The 14887-nt window shown below is 46.1% G+C and overlaps 2 protein-coding genes across 2 annotated transcripts; one reads left to right on the top strand and one right to left on the bottom strand.

The window, feature by feature from the left end:
- Positions 1 to 960: 960 nt before the first annotated feature.
- MRPL43 (mitochondrial ribosomal protein L43) lies at positions 961 to 4171 on the bottom strand. Its single transcript, XM_079977522.1, has 3 exons — positions 3976 to 4171; positions 1970 to 2076; positions 961 to 1610 (listed from the first exon to the last, which is right to left on the bottom strand). Exons 1-3 carry the CDS (start codon positions 4104 to 4106, stop codon positions 1381 to 1383), a joined length of 468 nt encoding a protein of 155 aa, XP_079833648.1. The 5' UTR covers positions 4107 to 4171; the 3' UTR covers positions 961 to 1380.
- A 299-nt stretch (positions 4172 to 4470) lies between these two features.
- TWNK (twinkle mtDNA helicase) lies at positions 4471 to 10716 on the top strand. Its single transcript, XM_079977436.1, has 5 exons — positions 4471 to 6237; positions 6850 to 7090; positions 7304 to 7411; positions 7983 to 8124; positions 9013 to 10716. The coding sequence occupies exons 1-5, from the start codon at positions 5031 to 5033 to the stop codon at positions 9352 to 9354; spliced, it is 2040 nt and encodes a 679-aa protein (XP_079833562.1). The 5' UTR covers positions 4471 to 5030; the 3' UTR covers positions 9355 to 10716.
- The last annotated feature ends 4171 nt before the right edge of the window (positions 10717 to 14887 follow it).

The raw sequence follows: 14887 nt of genomic DNA on the forward strand, positions 1-14887 counted from the left end.
TCTCCAAATAAGATGATATCTGGCACTACATCTGAACAACAACAAAAAAGACCTCTAGCCCAGACTCTTATGAAATTCCAGTGAACAGGGAGATTTTTATACATTTGCTAATTCAAAGGAAGGGTAGATAACTCATTGTTTCTTTCTGTGCTGGCCAATGAAGTTTGGTAGTGTTCCCACAGGCTGAATGTCAAAGGTAACACTACTTCAGCACAAATTAATCCTTTCTGTACTGTATGCACAGGAAACACTGACTCTTTCCAGCAGAACAGTACATGACTCTCCTTTTAAAGTTGTGTAGATGCTACCTCTGAAGGCATGAGGAGCCAAACCTTACTATGTTGCACCAAGGAAAGCTAGCAGAGTAGGGAATCAACACCTCTATCATCTTGCCTCCTTCCATCTGGAGCAGCCAAGGACAAGGTACTCAGACTTGCTGAGCAACTCAGCACCATCCTCTACAGGGTATGTAGAGGGAGGAGGGAAGGTTGAACAAATGCAAGCACCACCTTCAAAGACCCCTTCAGACCTTCACTCACTGAGCTCAAAAACCTCAAGAGGACTTCTAGGCATGTTCAGCTGAGCATTGCTAGAAGCCTCCGCAAGATCAAAACTCCTAACAAGGCAGGGTCCCTGTTTCTGTAAAATATTTTATAACTGGAATCAGAAGCCCTCTCCAGACCTTTGTACTAAACATGCAAAAGTCAGGGGGAGGAAGGAGAGTGAGTGCCTGACATGCAGGGCACACCACGGGTTAAGGTGCCACATGCAGGCTTGGCCATCTACAAACATTTAGCCCTCCATGCTTGAGCTGAACACTAAAACAGGGCTTAGGAAACAATTATCATGGGCAACGCAGCTTCCAGTGAAGAGAGGAATTCACAATTAGTACTCTACTGACTTAAGCATTTGCAACTCAAGGCATGTTCATTAGCAAGAAAGCCCTCAGAGAACCTTACAGGTAGTTCCATCCATTTATTTCCAATTCCAGCAAGAGTAGCATTAGCCAAGGATAACATTCAGCACAAAACATGGATAAGACAAGCTACCAGCACAAGTAGCTGGTGGTGTAGAGAACAGTTGCCTCTAAAGTCTCTGCCACTCTCTTGAGGAGGAGGAGGAGGAGCCAGTCCCATCCAGTTCTAGGCCTTGTTCACCATTGACCTGGGCTGGCCTGTGACTTAGCTGATAAAAAATCAGGTAGGAAACTGTCCCATGTCAACATACAGTAGTTTGGAATCCTTTCAAAGCCCATTTCTTTCAGGAGAGGGATGATATTCTTCCTCCAGATGAATTATATCAATGTAGCTTTATGATCTTGGCCTGGATACAAGAAATTCCCACTCACAAAAGCCCCGGGCAGCTTGTACCATTGTAGATTTAGTTTTTGGGGGGCTGCAGAAGCTGCTGACCCACAGCTTCCACATTGAGCTTGCTGGGCTTATTTGTGAATGGGTGCCACTGGCCTTGGATACTGGGATTATCTGTATGGAAAGGCTTTCGGATATGGATGATCTCCAGGCCAGACTGGCCTGCCAGCTTCTGGATGACCTTTGCAATCTCATCCACTGTCTTGCTGGTTAAACACTCTACCTTCACGGTTCCATTCACTAGAAAGAAAATTAGGTAGATAAAATGTGGACCAATTCTTTTTCTGTTTGGAGTAATAAGATTCCCTGGGCAGTTATACCCAAATCCCAAGGATTTTTTGTTGATGAACCTCAATAAATCCACACATCCACCCTCTTACTCCTGAATGTTACAAACTAAGGCTTGATTTACAGCTCCTTGGTGTGTAATTCTTTCAGCAGATAGCACACATCAATTGCTGCTGAGGGTTGCCTTAGAAGCCTTGTTGAGACAGGGTGCACCCTCCCTGCTGATTTTTAGGAGCAAGTTTCACAGGAAATGCCAACACCAATCTCTCGTTAACATGGCTCTAATGCAAAGCTGCATTTTCTATACTTACTGTATTCAGCAGTCAATGTAGGGACCCTGCACTGCTTTGGAGCAACGTAGAACACAATCCCAGGGTTCTGCCTGGCAAAGTCCACCACCTTTTCTTCAATGTATTCTCTAGAACAAAAAAGAAAGGAGTCACTGAGGTATTTAAATAACTGTTCTTATGAACAATTGAAGGAGAGCTCAGGAAAAGCTGCCACCACCACCTGCAATTGGGGGACTTCAACTGCAGTAATTCCCATTGGGCAGCATTGCAATCTACATAAACTGCAGGCCAGGTAAATATTTCTTCATTAACTATTCTGTGATTCTATACAAAATTATTCAGAACAGAAAGGACAGGCAATCCCCTTTTGGCAGCCACCTACACACCTAAAACAGTTAGCCCAAATATTTAAAATATTAGTAGCATAAATATATGGTACTAGGCAGGCACCCTAGTTATAGTGTTTTAAATGCCTGCTAAAAATATTATTTCAACAGGCCTATCCCAAAACATAGTTGGGATATACGATTTTAATGTTCGCTAATTTTATCTGTGTTTTACTGATAATTGTTTTATGTACATGGCTTAGAGGGTCCCCCCCCCATTAAGCAGTTTAAACATTTTTCAAAACAGATGAAAACTACCAGATTATAGTATGCCAGAAATAGAAAGCAAGTGGGGCACTTTCTAGAGATGCATGAAGGCCAAAGACTTCAGTTTCATAAATATATACTCTTAATAAGCAAGCGAATCACAACCCAAAAGAATGAAAAAAATATTCAAAGCCATCAACCAAGTCAAATCTTTATTGCTCTTGGACATTACTTTATTAATATGAGTCAGTAATATTTCTACCTGAATACAGTGGTACCTGGGGTTAAGAACTTAATTCGTTCTGGAGGTCCGTTCTTAACCTGAAACTGTTCTTAACCTGAAGCACCGCTTTAGCTAATGGGGCCTACCGCTGCCGCCATGCTGTGGTGGCGTGATTTCTGTTCTCATCCTGAAACAAAGTTCTTAACCCGAGGTACTATTTCTGGGTTAGTGGAGTATGTAACCCAAGGTACCACTGTACCAGCCACCTGATGTATAAAGACCCTCTTCCACAAAACACACAATTTCTCATATGCCTTGAAAACCTATTTGATTCTGAGCTATAAAACTAAATGTCTAATGTTTTGATTTCTATATTAAGGAGTTTTTATAGTTTTGTGCAGATTAGGTCATGTTTTGACTATACAAATGTTTAAAGTTTTGTATCAAACTAGTATATATTTTATTGAATGACATTGAATACATTGCAGCAGCCTTTGGCTATAAGCAATAAACTTGACCGACTGACTGACACACATGTATTCCCCCCCCCCATCCTAATCTGGAAACTTCAAACTGAATTTCAAGGCCCTAAAAAGTAAGAATTCAGTGACCCCCTTGGCTCAGATATGAAAGTCAATACAGTATTCCAGTGGCTATTCCTCTTCCCTCCTCCTCCCTCTTTCTTTTTTTGCACCATGTATTTTACCTTTTAATGGGGGGGGGCGGGGGCGGGGACTGTCTCTTTTTAAATTGAACCATACTTACTTTATCATAAATGTGCAATATAAATTTTTACTTATCAGTCAGTCAATAAGAACTCAATAGTGCTACACAGTGCTTTTTTTTCTTTAAAAAATGTTTAGGGGCACTCTCATTTTGACTCAAGCAAATCACCCTTTTATAGTTCAAATCGGGGTTAATAAATACTACATTAAGCGGACAAAAGTACTGTACGAAGATTCACAAATGTTTAGGAATATGCGTGCCCCTGCGTCACCCCAGGGGAAAAAAAAAAGTTTTTGGGAGCCTCTCGGCTGAAGGGCAGGGTGAAAACGGCCCACGACTGCAAAGAGAGGCTGCAGCGTCCGCGTTGCCCAGAGCCGAAGAGTCAAGCCCCGCTCGAAGCCCTTCTATGGAGGAGACCAGCAAAGGGCGCTCCGGTGAAGGCAGAGCCCCGGCACCTCTTTGCGGGGAGGGGGGAAGCAGCCCACCTGGCGCCCCGCGAGCTCGGCGCATCCCGGCTGACCGTCAAGGTGAGGCGCTGCAGCTGCCCCACGTAGCGGCCCACCCCGTTCCTCAAGACACTGGCCAGGAAGCGGCTCGGGGTGCCTCGGCTGGTCATGGCAGATGAAAGCGGGATGGGAGCAGGTTGGCCGCCTCCCTCTCCTCCTCACCGGAAGGAGAAGCAGCGGAGGAAGTGACGCAGGGAGGCCGCTAGCGCCCTAGAGCTACTCTGATGGGAAAGTCCTACGAAGGCTCTGACGGTCACTTTTTACGCCCGTCTTTTTTTTGCCTGCCCGGTAGAAATAGCAAAGGTCACCGTTAGTCTGAGCACTTAGAAGCGCCTAACTTGCCACGGCCGCCCTATTATACACTCGCCAAGTGCTAACGTGGAAATGACGCCTCTATAGTTTCCTATCTCTATATACCTGGCTCGACGTTTGAGGCCAGGATCCTCGCGCGGAAGTGACGTTTTCATGTTGTGTTGTTGTTCCGGGGCGCGGCGATCGCGCGCTCCCTGCAGCCGCACGTGGGGGGGGGGGAGGATGATGCTCGATCCGAGACAGGCGCGGAGCTCTCCGATCGCGCGGTGACAGGAGGGAGGGAGGGCGGGGAGGTCGAGTTTGGGGGCAGGTGCTGCTTGTTGCATCGGATCGGGGCTTCCTTCAAAGCGGCCGGTTGCCGGGGGCTGAAATCTGGGGCTGGCGCCTCTTTGCCCATCGCAAGGCAGAGCGGGGTTATGCGGCAGGACTCGCGCCGCGAGCGAGTTCCTGCGAGGTGGTTGGGGTGGCCGGGAGGGAAGCGGCGAGGCAGAGGAGGGGATGGTTGAGGACGGGGTTGCTTCTCTAATGAAGGCAAGTGTGCGCGCTCGTGTGATTAGGAGGGAGAGGTATTACAGCAAGGTGAAATAAGGCAGTCTCGATATGGGAGAGGTTGCTCTTGGGGGAAGGTTTCCCAGCAGAGGTTTTTAGTGTGCCAGTCTGGAAGGTTACTGTCTTGAGAGGATGCTCTTGGCAGGCATCTTTCTGCCACTGGTACAGAAAAAATGTGGTTCCTCACCCGCTCCTTGTTCAGTCTTTCAAGCCACTGGCCCCTTAGGGGCAGGCTGATCCTTGCAGGGAGCAAATCCTGCAGATCTTACAAGAAAGAGACGCTTCCGTCCCCAGAAGGGCCAATCCCCCCTGTTTCAGTCACAGAGATTCGCCAGTATCTGAGGGCGCAGGGCATCCCCTTTCATGATGGCTATAGTTGTCTTCACGTGCCCAGTATTTTTGTGGAGGAGCAGCAGCAGGTCCGCCATAGCTACAGCCTCTTTATTGACAAGACCACTGGCCGCTTTGTGTGCACAGCCTCATTGGCTGAAGGTAACTGGCAAGACTTCCAGGCCAGTGTAGAGTTGCGACATAAAGGGATGGCTGTGGGTGGCCTGGAAGAGGCCAGTGGGCAAAGAGACCAAGATGGGAAAGATGCTATGCATATATGGGAACGAGCCCTCCCTCTCTGGGAACTGCTGGATGAGCAGGAGACGCAGGAGGCCAAGGCTATGTTCGGCATTTCCAATGTCTCAAATGCCACACTCAAACGGTTTGGGGTACGTTACTTGCGGACAGCGCGGGCCTTGGTCTTCCCTTGGTTCAGCCCCCGTGGCACCAGCCTGAAGGGGTTAAAGCTTCTGGGAGTTGAGCGCCAAGGGGAAATGGTGCACTATGTGGAGAACACCCTACCTCGCCCTGCGGCCTATCACAACCTATTTGGATTGCCTCTGATCAGCCGACGAGATACAGAAGTTGTACTGACTGGCCGTGAGCTTGACACATTGGTGCTGCACCAGGTGACTGGGCTACCCACTTTGGCCCTGCCCCGGGGGATTTCCTGCCTCCCACCAGCCCTTCTCCCCTACTTAGAACAGTTCAAGCGGATCACCCTGTGGTTAGGGGAGGACCTCCGCTCCTGGGAAGCTGCCAAACTCTTTGCCCGCAAGCTGAACCCGAAGCGTTGTTCTTTGGTGCGGCCAAGTGACCAACAACTACAGCCCCTGGAAGCTTTCACCCAGGGCATGAACCTCACCAAGATTCTGCGCTCCGCTCTACCAGCTGGCCACAAGTCCATCATTTCATTTCGCCAGCTGCGGGAAGAGGTGCTCGGGGAGCTGGCCAATGTGGAGCAGGTGGCAGGTGTCAAGTGGGCTCGTTTCCCAGAACTGAACAAACTCCTTAAGGGCCATCGAAAAGGGGAGCTCACTGTATTCACAGGTGAGTAGCTATGTGGTTTGTGGCACTTTAACTCTCATTCTCCATTCACTCTGTGTGTGTGTGTATGTGTTTGTGTGTGTGTGAGAGAGAAAGAGTGTTCATTTGTAAATCTCAGCTGGATGTCTTCCTTGGGGTCTCTCCAAAGGATACTGCCAGTAGCTGACTGACTTTTCATTCACAAGTCATTTACAATCAAAGGCTTATTGAGCCATCACAGTATGCTTTAGTACCGTGTGGTTCTTGGCTTTTTTGTTGTAATGCTTGCTTGCCAGCTCAATGACTTGTTGCAGAGTTGGGCTACCTCAATCTGGTGGCTCTTGAGCTGTCCATTTTTTCCTTCAGGAATGTAAGGAGTCTAACCTATATTTTGCTATTTTCTGCCTTGGGCCAATTTTCATGTCACTACTTGCCATGAATTCTGATTGCCATTATTCCCACCAAATAACTGTTTTTTTTTTTTTTTTTTTTTTTTGTTTACATCTGAAGTGGGTGGTCTTTCAGAAGAAAGGGCGTGTTGGTCTACACATGAAAACTCAAGGAAGGTGAAAACCATCTATCCTGTAGGTTGCAACAGCCTGTCCTCATATTAATTTTATCCTGTCTGTGGAACAGGCCCAACGGGCAGTGGGAAGACAACCTTCATCAGTGAATATGCCTTGGACCTCTGCACACAGGGAGTGAACACTTTGTGGGGCAGCTTTGAGATCAACAATGTGCGCTTGGCCAAGATCATGCTTACCCAGTTTGCCATGGGGAGGCTGGAAGAGCGGCTGGAAAAGTATGACGAGTGGGCAGACAAGTTTGAGGATCTTCCGCTCTACTTCATGACTTTCCACGGGCATCAGAATATCAAGTAAGGTTCAGGGTGGCAGCTTCCCTCCTGCATGTCATGGCTTAATGTTCTTGATGTGATGCAGTGGTGGGCATGAAGCAATGTTCTAGTTGTTCAGATGCTAAGGCCGCATTCCTGTTCATATTTCCATGTGTGACCCTTATTTCAATCATTCCTTTTTCAGGACTGATGATGAAAGATGTGTGTGTAATTGTGATGGTCTCTTCCATGCAGGACAGTGATAGACACCATGCTGCATGCTGTGTACATGTATGATATCAGTCATGTGATCATCGACAATCTTCAGTTCATGATGGGCCAGGAACAGCTCAATGTGGACAGGTAAGCTCTCCCCCATGCATTCATCCTTTGGCCTAGACTCTTTTTTTACAACACTGTATTTCTCCTCTACCTTCTTTAAAAAATGACTCAGTGTGTCACTTATTTATAGTGACATGAAAATAATTGTAATCATGCAAACAGTAGTCCTGACTGAGAGTGAATTTCTTCCTTAACCATAGATAAGCATTCTTTTGGTAGTGACAGTAACTACAGTTAGGCCTTCTAGTCATTTTTATGTTTTATTTTTTGTGGTCATTTTATGGTACTGTATTTGGATTTTAAAAGTTGTACTGTGTTTTAAGTGTCTTGTAAGTCACCTTGAGACTTTTTATAAAAAGCAGTAAACATAATAAATAAATAGGAACATGTTCAAGAGGAAAATAGTGTCTCTCACTATGAAAATGTGCAGTTCTTCTTTTCATCTTCTTCTAATATTCATTTCCCCTCTCTAGCAGGTAAACATCAAGTAACCTTTCTTTTCAAATTTTGTTCTTTGTACTTCACTATTCATGTGTCTAATGTAATTACTTTTGCTACAAGGTATATTTATTCCACCATGTTGCCATTCTAGGCTAGCTGTGCAAGACTACATAGTGGGTGCCTTCCGGAAGTTTGCCACAGAAAACAGCTGCCACGTCACCGTGGTCATTCACCCCCGGAAAGAAGATGAAGAGAGGGAGTTGCAGACGGCCTCGATTTTTGGGTCTGCAAAGGTGAGAATTTGTGTGGAAGTGGGCAAATTTGGTCTTTGGAGAGCTTATATTTCCAGCTTAGTTCAAAGTGTGTGTACTTTATCCTTAACAATCAAGAGTTCATTGCACCACTCTGTATCCCTAACATAGTGGCTGTTGGAATTGCTAAGTCTGGTATGCAATTCTCTGTCCCTTTGATCCCTTCTGGCAATAGTGGGTATGGGTAACCTGTGGACCTTCAGATGTTGTTGGGCTACCACTTCCATCACCCCTGGTTATCCTGGATGGGGCTGATAGGAGTTGGTGGCCAACAGCATCTTGAGAACCACAGGTTCCCCATGTCTGGCCCATAAGAATCCATTTTTTCTGCATATTTGGGGTGCTCTAACTAGACAACCCATAGTCAGATGATTTAACCATCTTCTGCCTAGCAACTCCTAGTGACAGAAGTAGGACGGCTTCAGCTGGCACCCTTTGATGTACTTGTGCTTAATTTTCTCCCGTTACAGTCAGTGGGATTAAAGTGCTTACTCGTTTATTAAATTGTATCGTTCTCACTTTTAAAGAGAAGTGCCATTATTTTTGATCCAATGAAGATACCTACATTGTGGTTCTTGATCCTTAGCTGGCTGGAGGATCTGAGAAAAATACTGCATGTCTCAAGTTGTTGCAAATTGTTTGCGGGGAAAACTGTGCAGATAACCTGGGGAAAGTGTAGTAAGATCACCTGACTGGCCTAAGACCCACCACATTCAGTACAATTGCATTCATATTGCATGTACTCTAAATCTGCTTTTTTTTAGCTGCAGGCTGCTCCTCCTCATACTGCTGAGTTACATTCCATGCTGTACAAAATGGCCGCCCCTTCTCCCCTCAAACAATAAGTTTCCTTCTGCGTCTCTTGCGCAGGCCAGCCAGGAAGCCGACAATGTGCTGATCCTGCAGGACAGGAAGCTGGTGACAGGCCCAGGAAAGCGCTATCTACAGGTCTCCAAGAATCGCTTTGATGGGGATGTGGGAGTCTTTCCCCTGGAGTTCAGCAAAGCATCCCTCACCTTTTCTACCCCCGTCAAAGGCAAAGCCAAGCTGAAGAAGGTAAAGGATGACAATGGTGTGCCTGCCAAGAAACCAGCAGGTGCCGGTGGAGCTTCGAAGAAGCAGAGGTCTCAATCCCCCAGCAGCACAGCTCCTGCCCCAGGGACCTCTCCTGATGAGCCCATCAAACCAGGAGGAGGAGGAGGAGGAGTGTAGGACTTGGAAAAGGGTTGGAAGCCAGCAAAATCACTGCCTCACATCTGATCATAGGAATAATCATTGGACTGCAAAGAAAGGCACTGGTGGGATATTTCCTGCTTGGTTGCCTGTTTTCCGTTGGGATAATGTGCTGGAAATATGTATGACAAATCTGTGGGGTTGTCACAGGATTTCCAGTATCATTTTACTAATCAAGCAATAATTTGGAGAGGAAACTTTAATACCGGCCTCGTTCCACCCGAGGCAACTATTGGGTGGCTCCATTTGTGCAGCACAGAGGAGATTGTGCTGTTAGTGCAGGGAAGTAGCTTTGTTTTGCCATCTTCGGCTTAGCCTTGGCCTGGACTCAGTAGCTTCAAAGAGTGAAGACTATATCAAAAGGAACATTGAAAGTACTTCCAAGTTGTTTTGTGTATTTCTTGCACTAGTATGCATACAGAAAAATGGTTTGCTGCAGCCTAGTAAAGTGTTAGATCCCTGGCATGGGATCAGAGGGGACATGCTGTATCCATATGCATTGCAAAAATCACTGGTTAAAATTGCGAATGTTACAACAGGAGCTGTGCTTTCTCTCCTAATCTCAGGGCTTGAATTAAAGTGAGAATGGTTAAATTGAGCCGAGGAGGAGTCAGCAAATCCTGAGATTTAAATGAGCCATGGGTTCGGCAAAGGGGATTGACAAAGCACTTAGCTGTGGAGGTTGAGTAAACGGTTGGCACAAAGGTAAATCGCTCTGAAATGCCCTTCCTTCCTTCAAATTATTTCTTATATGCCTGTTCCATACTGGCTCTGGACTTTACTGTTCTAGCCTAATGTGAGTTCAGGAGAGGAGATTACTTGAAGGAAAAACCACACTATTAATGTATTCCAAAGGGGGCTGTTGAAATGCTGTCATTAAGAAAAGTAGCAACTTTGTTGAAAAAGCCTTTTCTAAAGCATTCATGGTTCTATCAAACTTTTGGATCGATCTCCCTGGTTTTGAGGCTGAGTGGGTTTGGGTTTTGTCCACTTCAGTTTTAGCACCAAGAGATACCTCTGTTTAGGATATAAACATGTAGAAATGCTGCTTTTTGAAAACCTATCTCACAACTGACTCTGATCAGTGCATAAGCTGAAATGCTTATGGAAGTAAAAGTGTGTTCCCTCAACCTTTATGACTTTAATAAACTGAATGACTCTTACGGGGCGGAGGGGCAGGAATCCAAACTAATTCTGACTGTGATTTGGTTTGGCCATGCACACACTGTCTTTTAACAGTATTTGAAATAATCTATGCATTCTAGAAATTACGGGTTAATCGACATTGTGTTGGATGTTGTGTCATTTATTTAAATTAAAAACAGTACAGTTTGTACTTAATGTGTGCTGTTCCTTATACTGTCCACAAGAGGCCAGCCTGTTCAAATGGAAGATTTATATAATATTCCCATGCTAACCCACACTACCTCCATCACGTGCCAAGCACTGGCATGCTTCTTTGAGCTCTGAAATTGCAGACACAAGAGTATAGCAGCAAGTTCACTAAAACAGGCGATTTGTGGTGTTACTAGCAGTATCATCTAGCCTAAGATTCCCTAGATTTAATGTCCCTGAAGATGCTCAACTACTCTTCATCATCATCATCATCATCATCATCATCATCATTATAATCTACAGGTAACTAACTTCCATAACCTTCCAAGTTCTTATTCTTGCAATTAAGAGGATCCCTCACTCAACCCAAATATATATATATTAATCCACCATGAGCCTCTTTCCTGGTTGTCCTGTTCTGATGTTGCTCAGCAGCTGCTACCCTTTTTCTTTGGGCCTGCATTTTAGCTAGTTAAGAACTTCTGTAATTATCAGCATTGCCTGCAAATGAAAATGCTTACTTCAGCCTTTACTCACATGTTTTCCATTCCAGTAACCTGACCTTGTATTTAAGCAACCACTGAATAAGAGCAGACCTCAGAAAGCATAGAAGGACCAGCAGAAGTGATGCAGGAGGTGTTTGGGAATAATAGTTTTTGTGAGACAACATGTAGGGGAGTGGCGAGAGCAACCCTTTTCATCTGATCTTAGTGTTTCAGGGCTTAATTTGTAGGCTATAAGCACTCCTTGACATTGGCTATGCTAACTGCGGCTGATGTGAATTGTAGCCCAAAATGTCTGGAGGACACCAGGGTGAATCAAGGGTTAGTTAAGGTGATGATTTATGCCATTGCCAATAGAAAAGAGCAGCAGGTCCACACATAGTTTGTTATAATGCAGAGCTCATAATTACCCACTAATGGGATGGCAGGCAAGTGTTTCTTAGATGGACTTTCATCAACCTTTAAAAGTATACTTCCTTTTGCATGAACGTGGCTGTGTTGTATCTTTAATCTCTTTTGCCTACTCTGAGTTGGACATCATTTTGGTAAAATGCATGGGGAAATTTAAGAGTTCCATCCTGCACTTTGTAGGAACATTAGGAATCTGCCTTACACTGCATCAGACCTCCAGCCTATATAATTCAGTACGGTCTACAGTCTTCTTCAACCATGGTTCCCCAGATGTTGTGTTGGACTACAACTCCCAGCATTGCTGACCACTGCCTTTGATGTAGTCCCAACAACCTCTGGGGCCCAGCACTGGAGAACAGAGATCTGTTGCACTGACTGACAGGAATATTTCCCAGCCCTCCCTGCAGAACCTGGGGACTGAAGCTGGGACCTTATGCATGCAATGTGTGATCTCTACCCCTTCCTCTCAGTTCTGTCTCATGGGTCCAAGCAGTGCCAATTCTAGCTTTTTGGGGTGGGTGAGTGGGTTTGGACGAAGTGCTGTCAGTGTGCCTCATTCATGAGCATGGTTGCCACTGCCTATTTGCTTACCTTTCCCCTTGGGTCCAATTGGTACCGCCTCCCAGAGGAAAAGAATAAGAAGTGTGCAAACCATTGTTCTTTCTCCTTGCTCCTCTCACTACTTGCTTGCTCAAGGGAGCAGTCAAGTGGAAGATTCAAGAGGCTGCAGAAAGGACAGTTGTTGTTGTTGTTGAAGCCTGGCCAATGGTCAGGGATGGTTGAAGTTGCCTTCTAAGAGCAGCAGGAGAATCACGCATTCCCCATCCCAGGGCTATCATGAGTGGCAGTGAACCCCCCTGCTCGAGGCATAAGCCCAAAGAGAACTATAAACTGACTGAACTGAAGAGTTGCTGAATTAAACGGCATCCCTGTCAATCTGGTTGCTGAAATATAAAAGGGTGCAGTCGCTTCTTGTGTAGAGCTACGTGGGGTCTGGAGAGGAAGTCTTGGCATTTTGTTGAATGTCTGGCGCCCAAGGCCTCTTGTGCCATTTTGTTGCTCTGCTTTGCCAAGCCTGGAAAGCGTTGCTGGAGCCGGACAGTCCTGCACCTCTCCAGATCAGCACCGTCAAGTCTCTGGCACGAGGCCTAACTGCTATGAGAGGAAAGTTAACTTCCTTTAGGGCTCTCTGCGAGGGCCTGGTGGCACAAAGACCCTGCCAAACAGCTGTGCCGGGTCTGTTTTCATGGTCTGACACAGACCTCTGTTTTCTCACACTTGCCCTCATTTGTGTCAGAAAGCTACATGCCTGGGGGTATGATCAGGTCAGGTGAAGAGAGAAGGTGCAACCTTTCTCTAGTAATATGCTTTTTCTCTGTGGCTAGGTTGTTTTAGACTGTTCCTCCCCTCCCCTTAGCAGCAATTCTTTCCCCTCCATGCCAATGTTTGAATTGCAGGAGGGAACCAGTCCCTAATCTTTTGCGATGGCCCCTGCTTAGAAAGGCTACAGGGAGGACATGGTTGTCTAAAACAGGCCAGCGGGGAGAAGAAGGGGGCTTGTGGATTTTATTATGGGACTCTTCCAGCTTCCTCCCTATAACTTTAAGTGCTGGTTTTGTTCCCTTCCTCCATACTGGCCTTTATCAACCTAGTACCTGACAGCAGTTTTGGACAACAACTCCCATCAGCCCCAGCCAACACCAGGCTGTCCGGGCCTGATGGGAATTGTAGACCAGAATGTATGGTGGGTGCCATCTTGGTGAAATGAAGTAGACTGTACAATTGCAGGTTCCAAAGTTTTATCCCACAGCAGAGGGTGGCTGATCCTGGAAGGACTCTTTACTACATACCTCAACCTAGTTCTAGTCAGAGCATTCCCCTCTGTTCTGTAGAGGGATGGAAAGGGACCTGGGCAACTGCAGCTTTTAATAATTAGCTTCTGGCAGCACCAGGGCAGGATGAAAAGAACTTGGCCACTGAATGATGGGAACTGGAAGGAGGCAGAGGAACAAGGGCCCAGGGCTGGCTGAGAATCGGGTCTGGACACTGAGCCATGGGCAGGGCCTATTCCTCTGAGAGGATGACCCAATAGCCCGGTTCCCAGTTAGCCTTCAACTTGGCAGCAAGGGATATTTTGAATCCAAACATTGCACATTGCAAGAGTCTGGACAGAGCGGCACACCAGACTCTGAGTGTGTTTCAAACTCTTCTGCCTCTTGATTTGTGGTTTGAGTTGAAACCAAGGCTGGAGCCTGGAATTCAAACGGGGCTCATCGGAAGCTGAGCTGTGCCTGGAAGCTATTTCCTTTGCTATGGCTAGCTGCTCTTGAAGCATGATTCAATCACAGGCTTCCACCCTCCCTAACCAAAAGCTGTGGGCAAACCAGACATTTGCATCTGTCAGGAAATAAGTGATTTGTGCAACATTGGACCATCTGTATTACAACATGTTTTTCACACCCTTCAAGGAGCCCCTCACCCATGTACCCCTATGAGGTTTATTTGGCTGAGAGAACCCAAGGTTACCCAGGGCTTGGCTTATGTGCCTCAGTGGGGATTTGAATCCTATCTCCACATTCACACCTTAAAGAGCAGTGAATGCTTTTTTGTTGGTTCTTTTTCGCTACACATTCCCTTGCTGTCTGTTCACACCAGCACTGGTCAGTGCCTAATTCATTTCTGCAAATGCTCACATTGGGAAGTGTGTGTGATTTCTTACCTCATCCATAAACAGGTGTGTTTATAGGTTTGGTGCCATCTAGGCACAGTGCCTGGCTGATGTGTAGTCTTTTGTAGAGGTGTTCATGCCCTTAAAGGAAACGGATCAGGCACATGCTGAGGGGAAAAGCCAGCATGAAGCTGCTTTGAGAAGCAATGCATCAAATGGAAGCATTCCATGAAGAAGTCCAGGATCACAACACATTCTGGATATTGCGGTGTGAACATGTGTTAAAAAGCCAGCACTGGAGCCGCAGTAAACAGAAGTGTGAACACACCCCAAGTATCTCATTCCAGTCCAATGTCTGAGCTTAAGACATGCTGTTTAGATCAGGCACCAGTGACTATCGACACCTAACTTCAATAGAAACTGCTGGGAAAACAGAATGGTGGGGAAAGGAAAGGTGTTATCCTGGTCACAGACTGTGATGGTTGTTAAATGTGTGAAAAATGGGTTGATAAGATGGTGCAATGTTTGTGTTTCTTGGATCTTGTCCTTAGGGAGATATGGGAAGGACTCCAGAAACTACAAAGATTTCTGCACA

Source organism: Podarcis cretensis (genome assembly GCF_951804945.1).
Source record: "Podarcis cretensis genome assembly, chromosome: 5".
NCBI lineage: Eukaryota > Metazoa > Chordata > Lepidosauria > Squamata > Lacertidae > Podarcis > Podarcis cretensis.

What these genes read in the sequence shown, in the direction of transcription:
- MRPL43 (XM_079977522.1), bottom strand. Translation starts at nt 4,106, where the DNA reads ATGACCAGCCGAGGCACCCCGAGCCGCTTCCTGGCCAGTGTCTTGAGG. An exon ending in CCGAGCTCGCGGGGCGCCAG is followed by an intron (nt 2,077 to 3,975) that starts GTGGGCTGCTTC and finishes TTTTTGTTCTAG; the next exon opens with AGAATACATTGAAGAAAAGG. An exon ending in TACATTGACTGCTGAATACA is followed by an intron (nt 1,611 to 1,969) that starts GTAAGTATAGAA and finishes TTTTCTTTCTAG; the next exon opens with TGAATGGAACCGTGAAGGTA.
- TWNK (XM_079977436.1), top strand. Translation starts at nt 5,031, where the DNA reads ATGTGGTTCCTCACCCGCTCCTTGTTCAGTCTTTCAAGCCACTGGCCC. An exon ending in CACGGGCATCAGAATATCAA is followed by an intron (nt 7,091 to 7,303) that starts GTAAGGTTCAGG and finishes TCTTCCATGCAG; the next exon opens with GACAGTGATAGACACCATGC. An exon ending in CGATTTTTGGGTCTGCAAAG is followed by an intron (nt 8,125 to 9,012) that starts GTGAGAATTTGT and finishes TCTCTTGCGCAG; the next exon opens with GCCAGCCAGGAAGCCGACAA.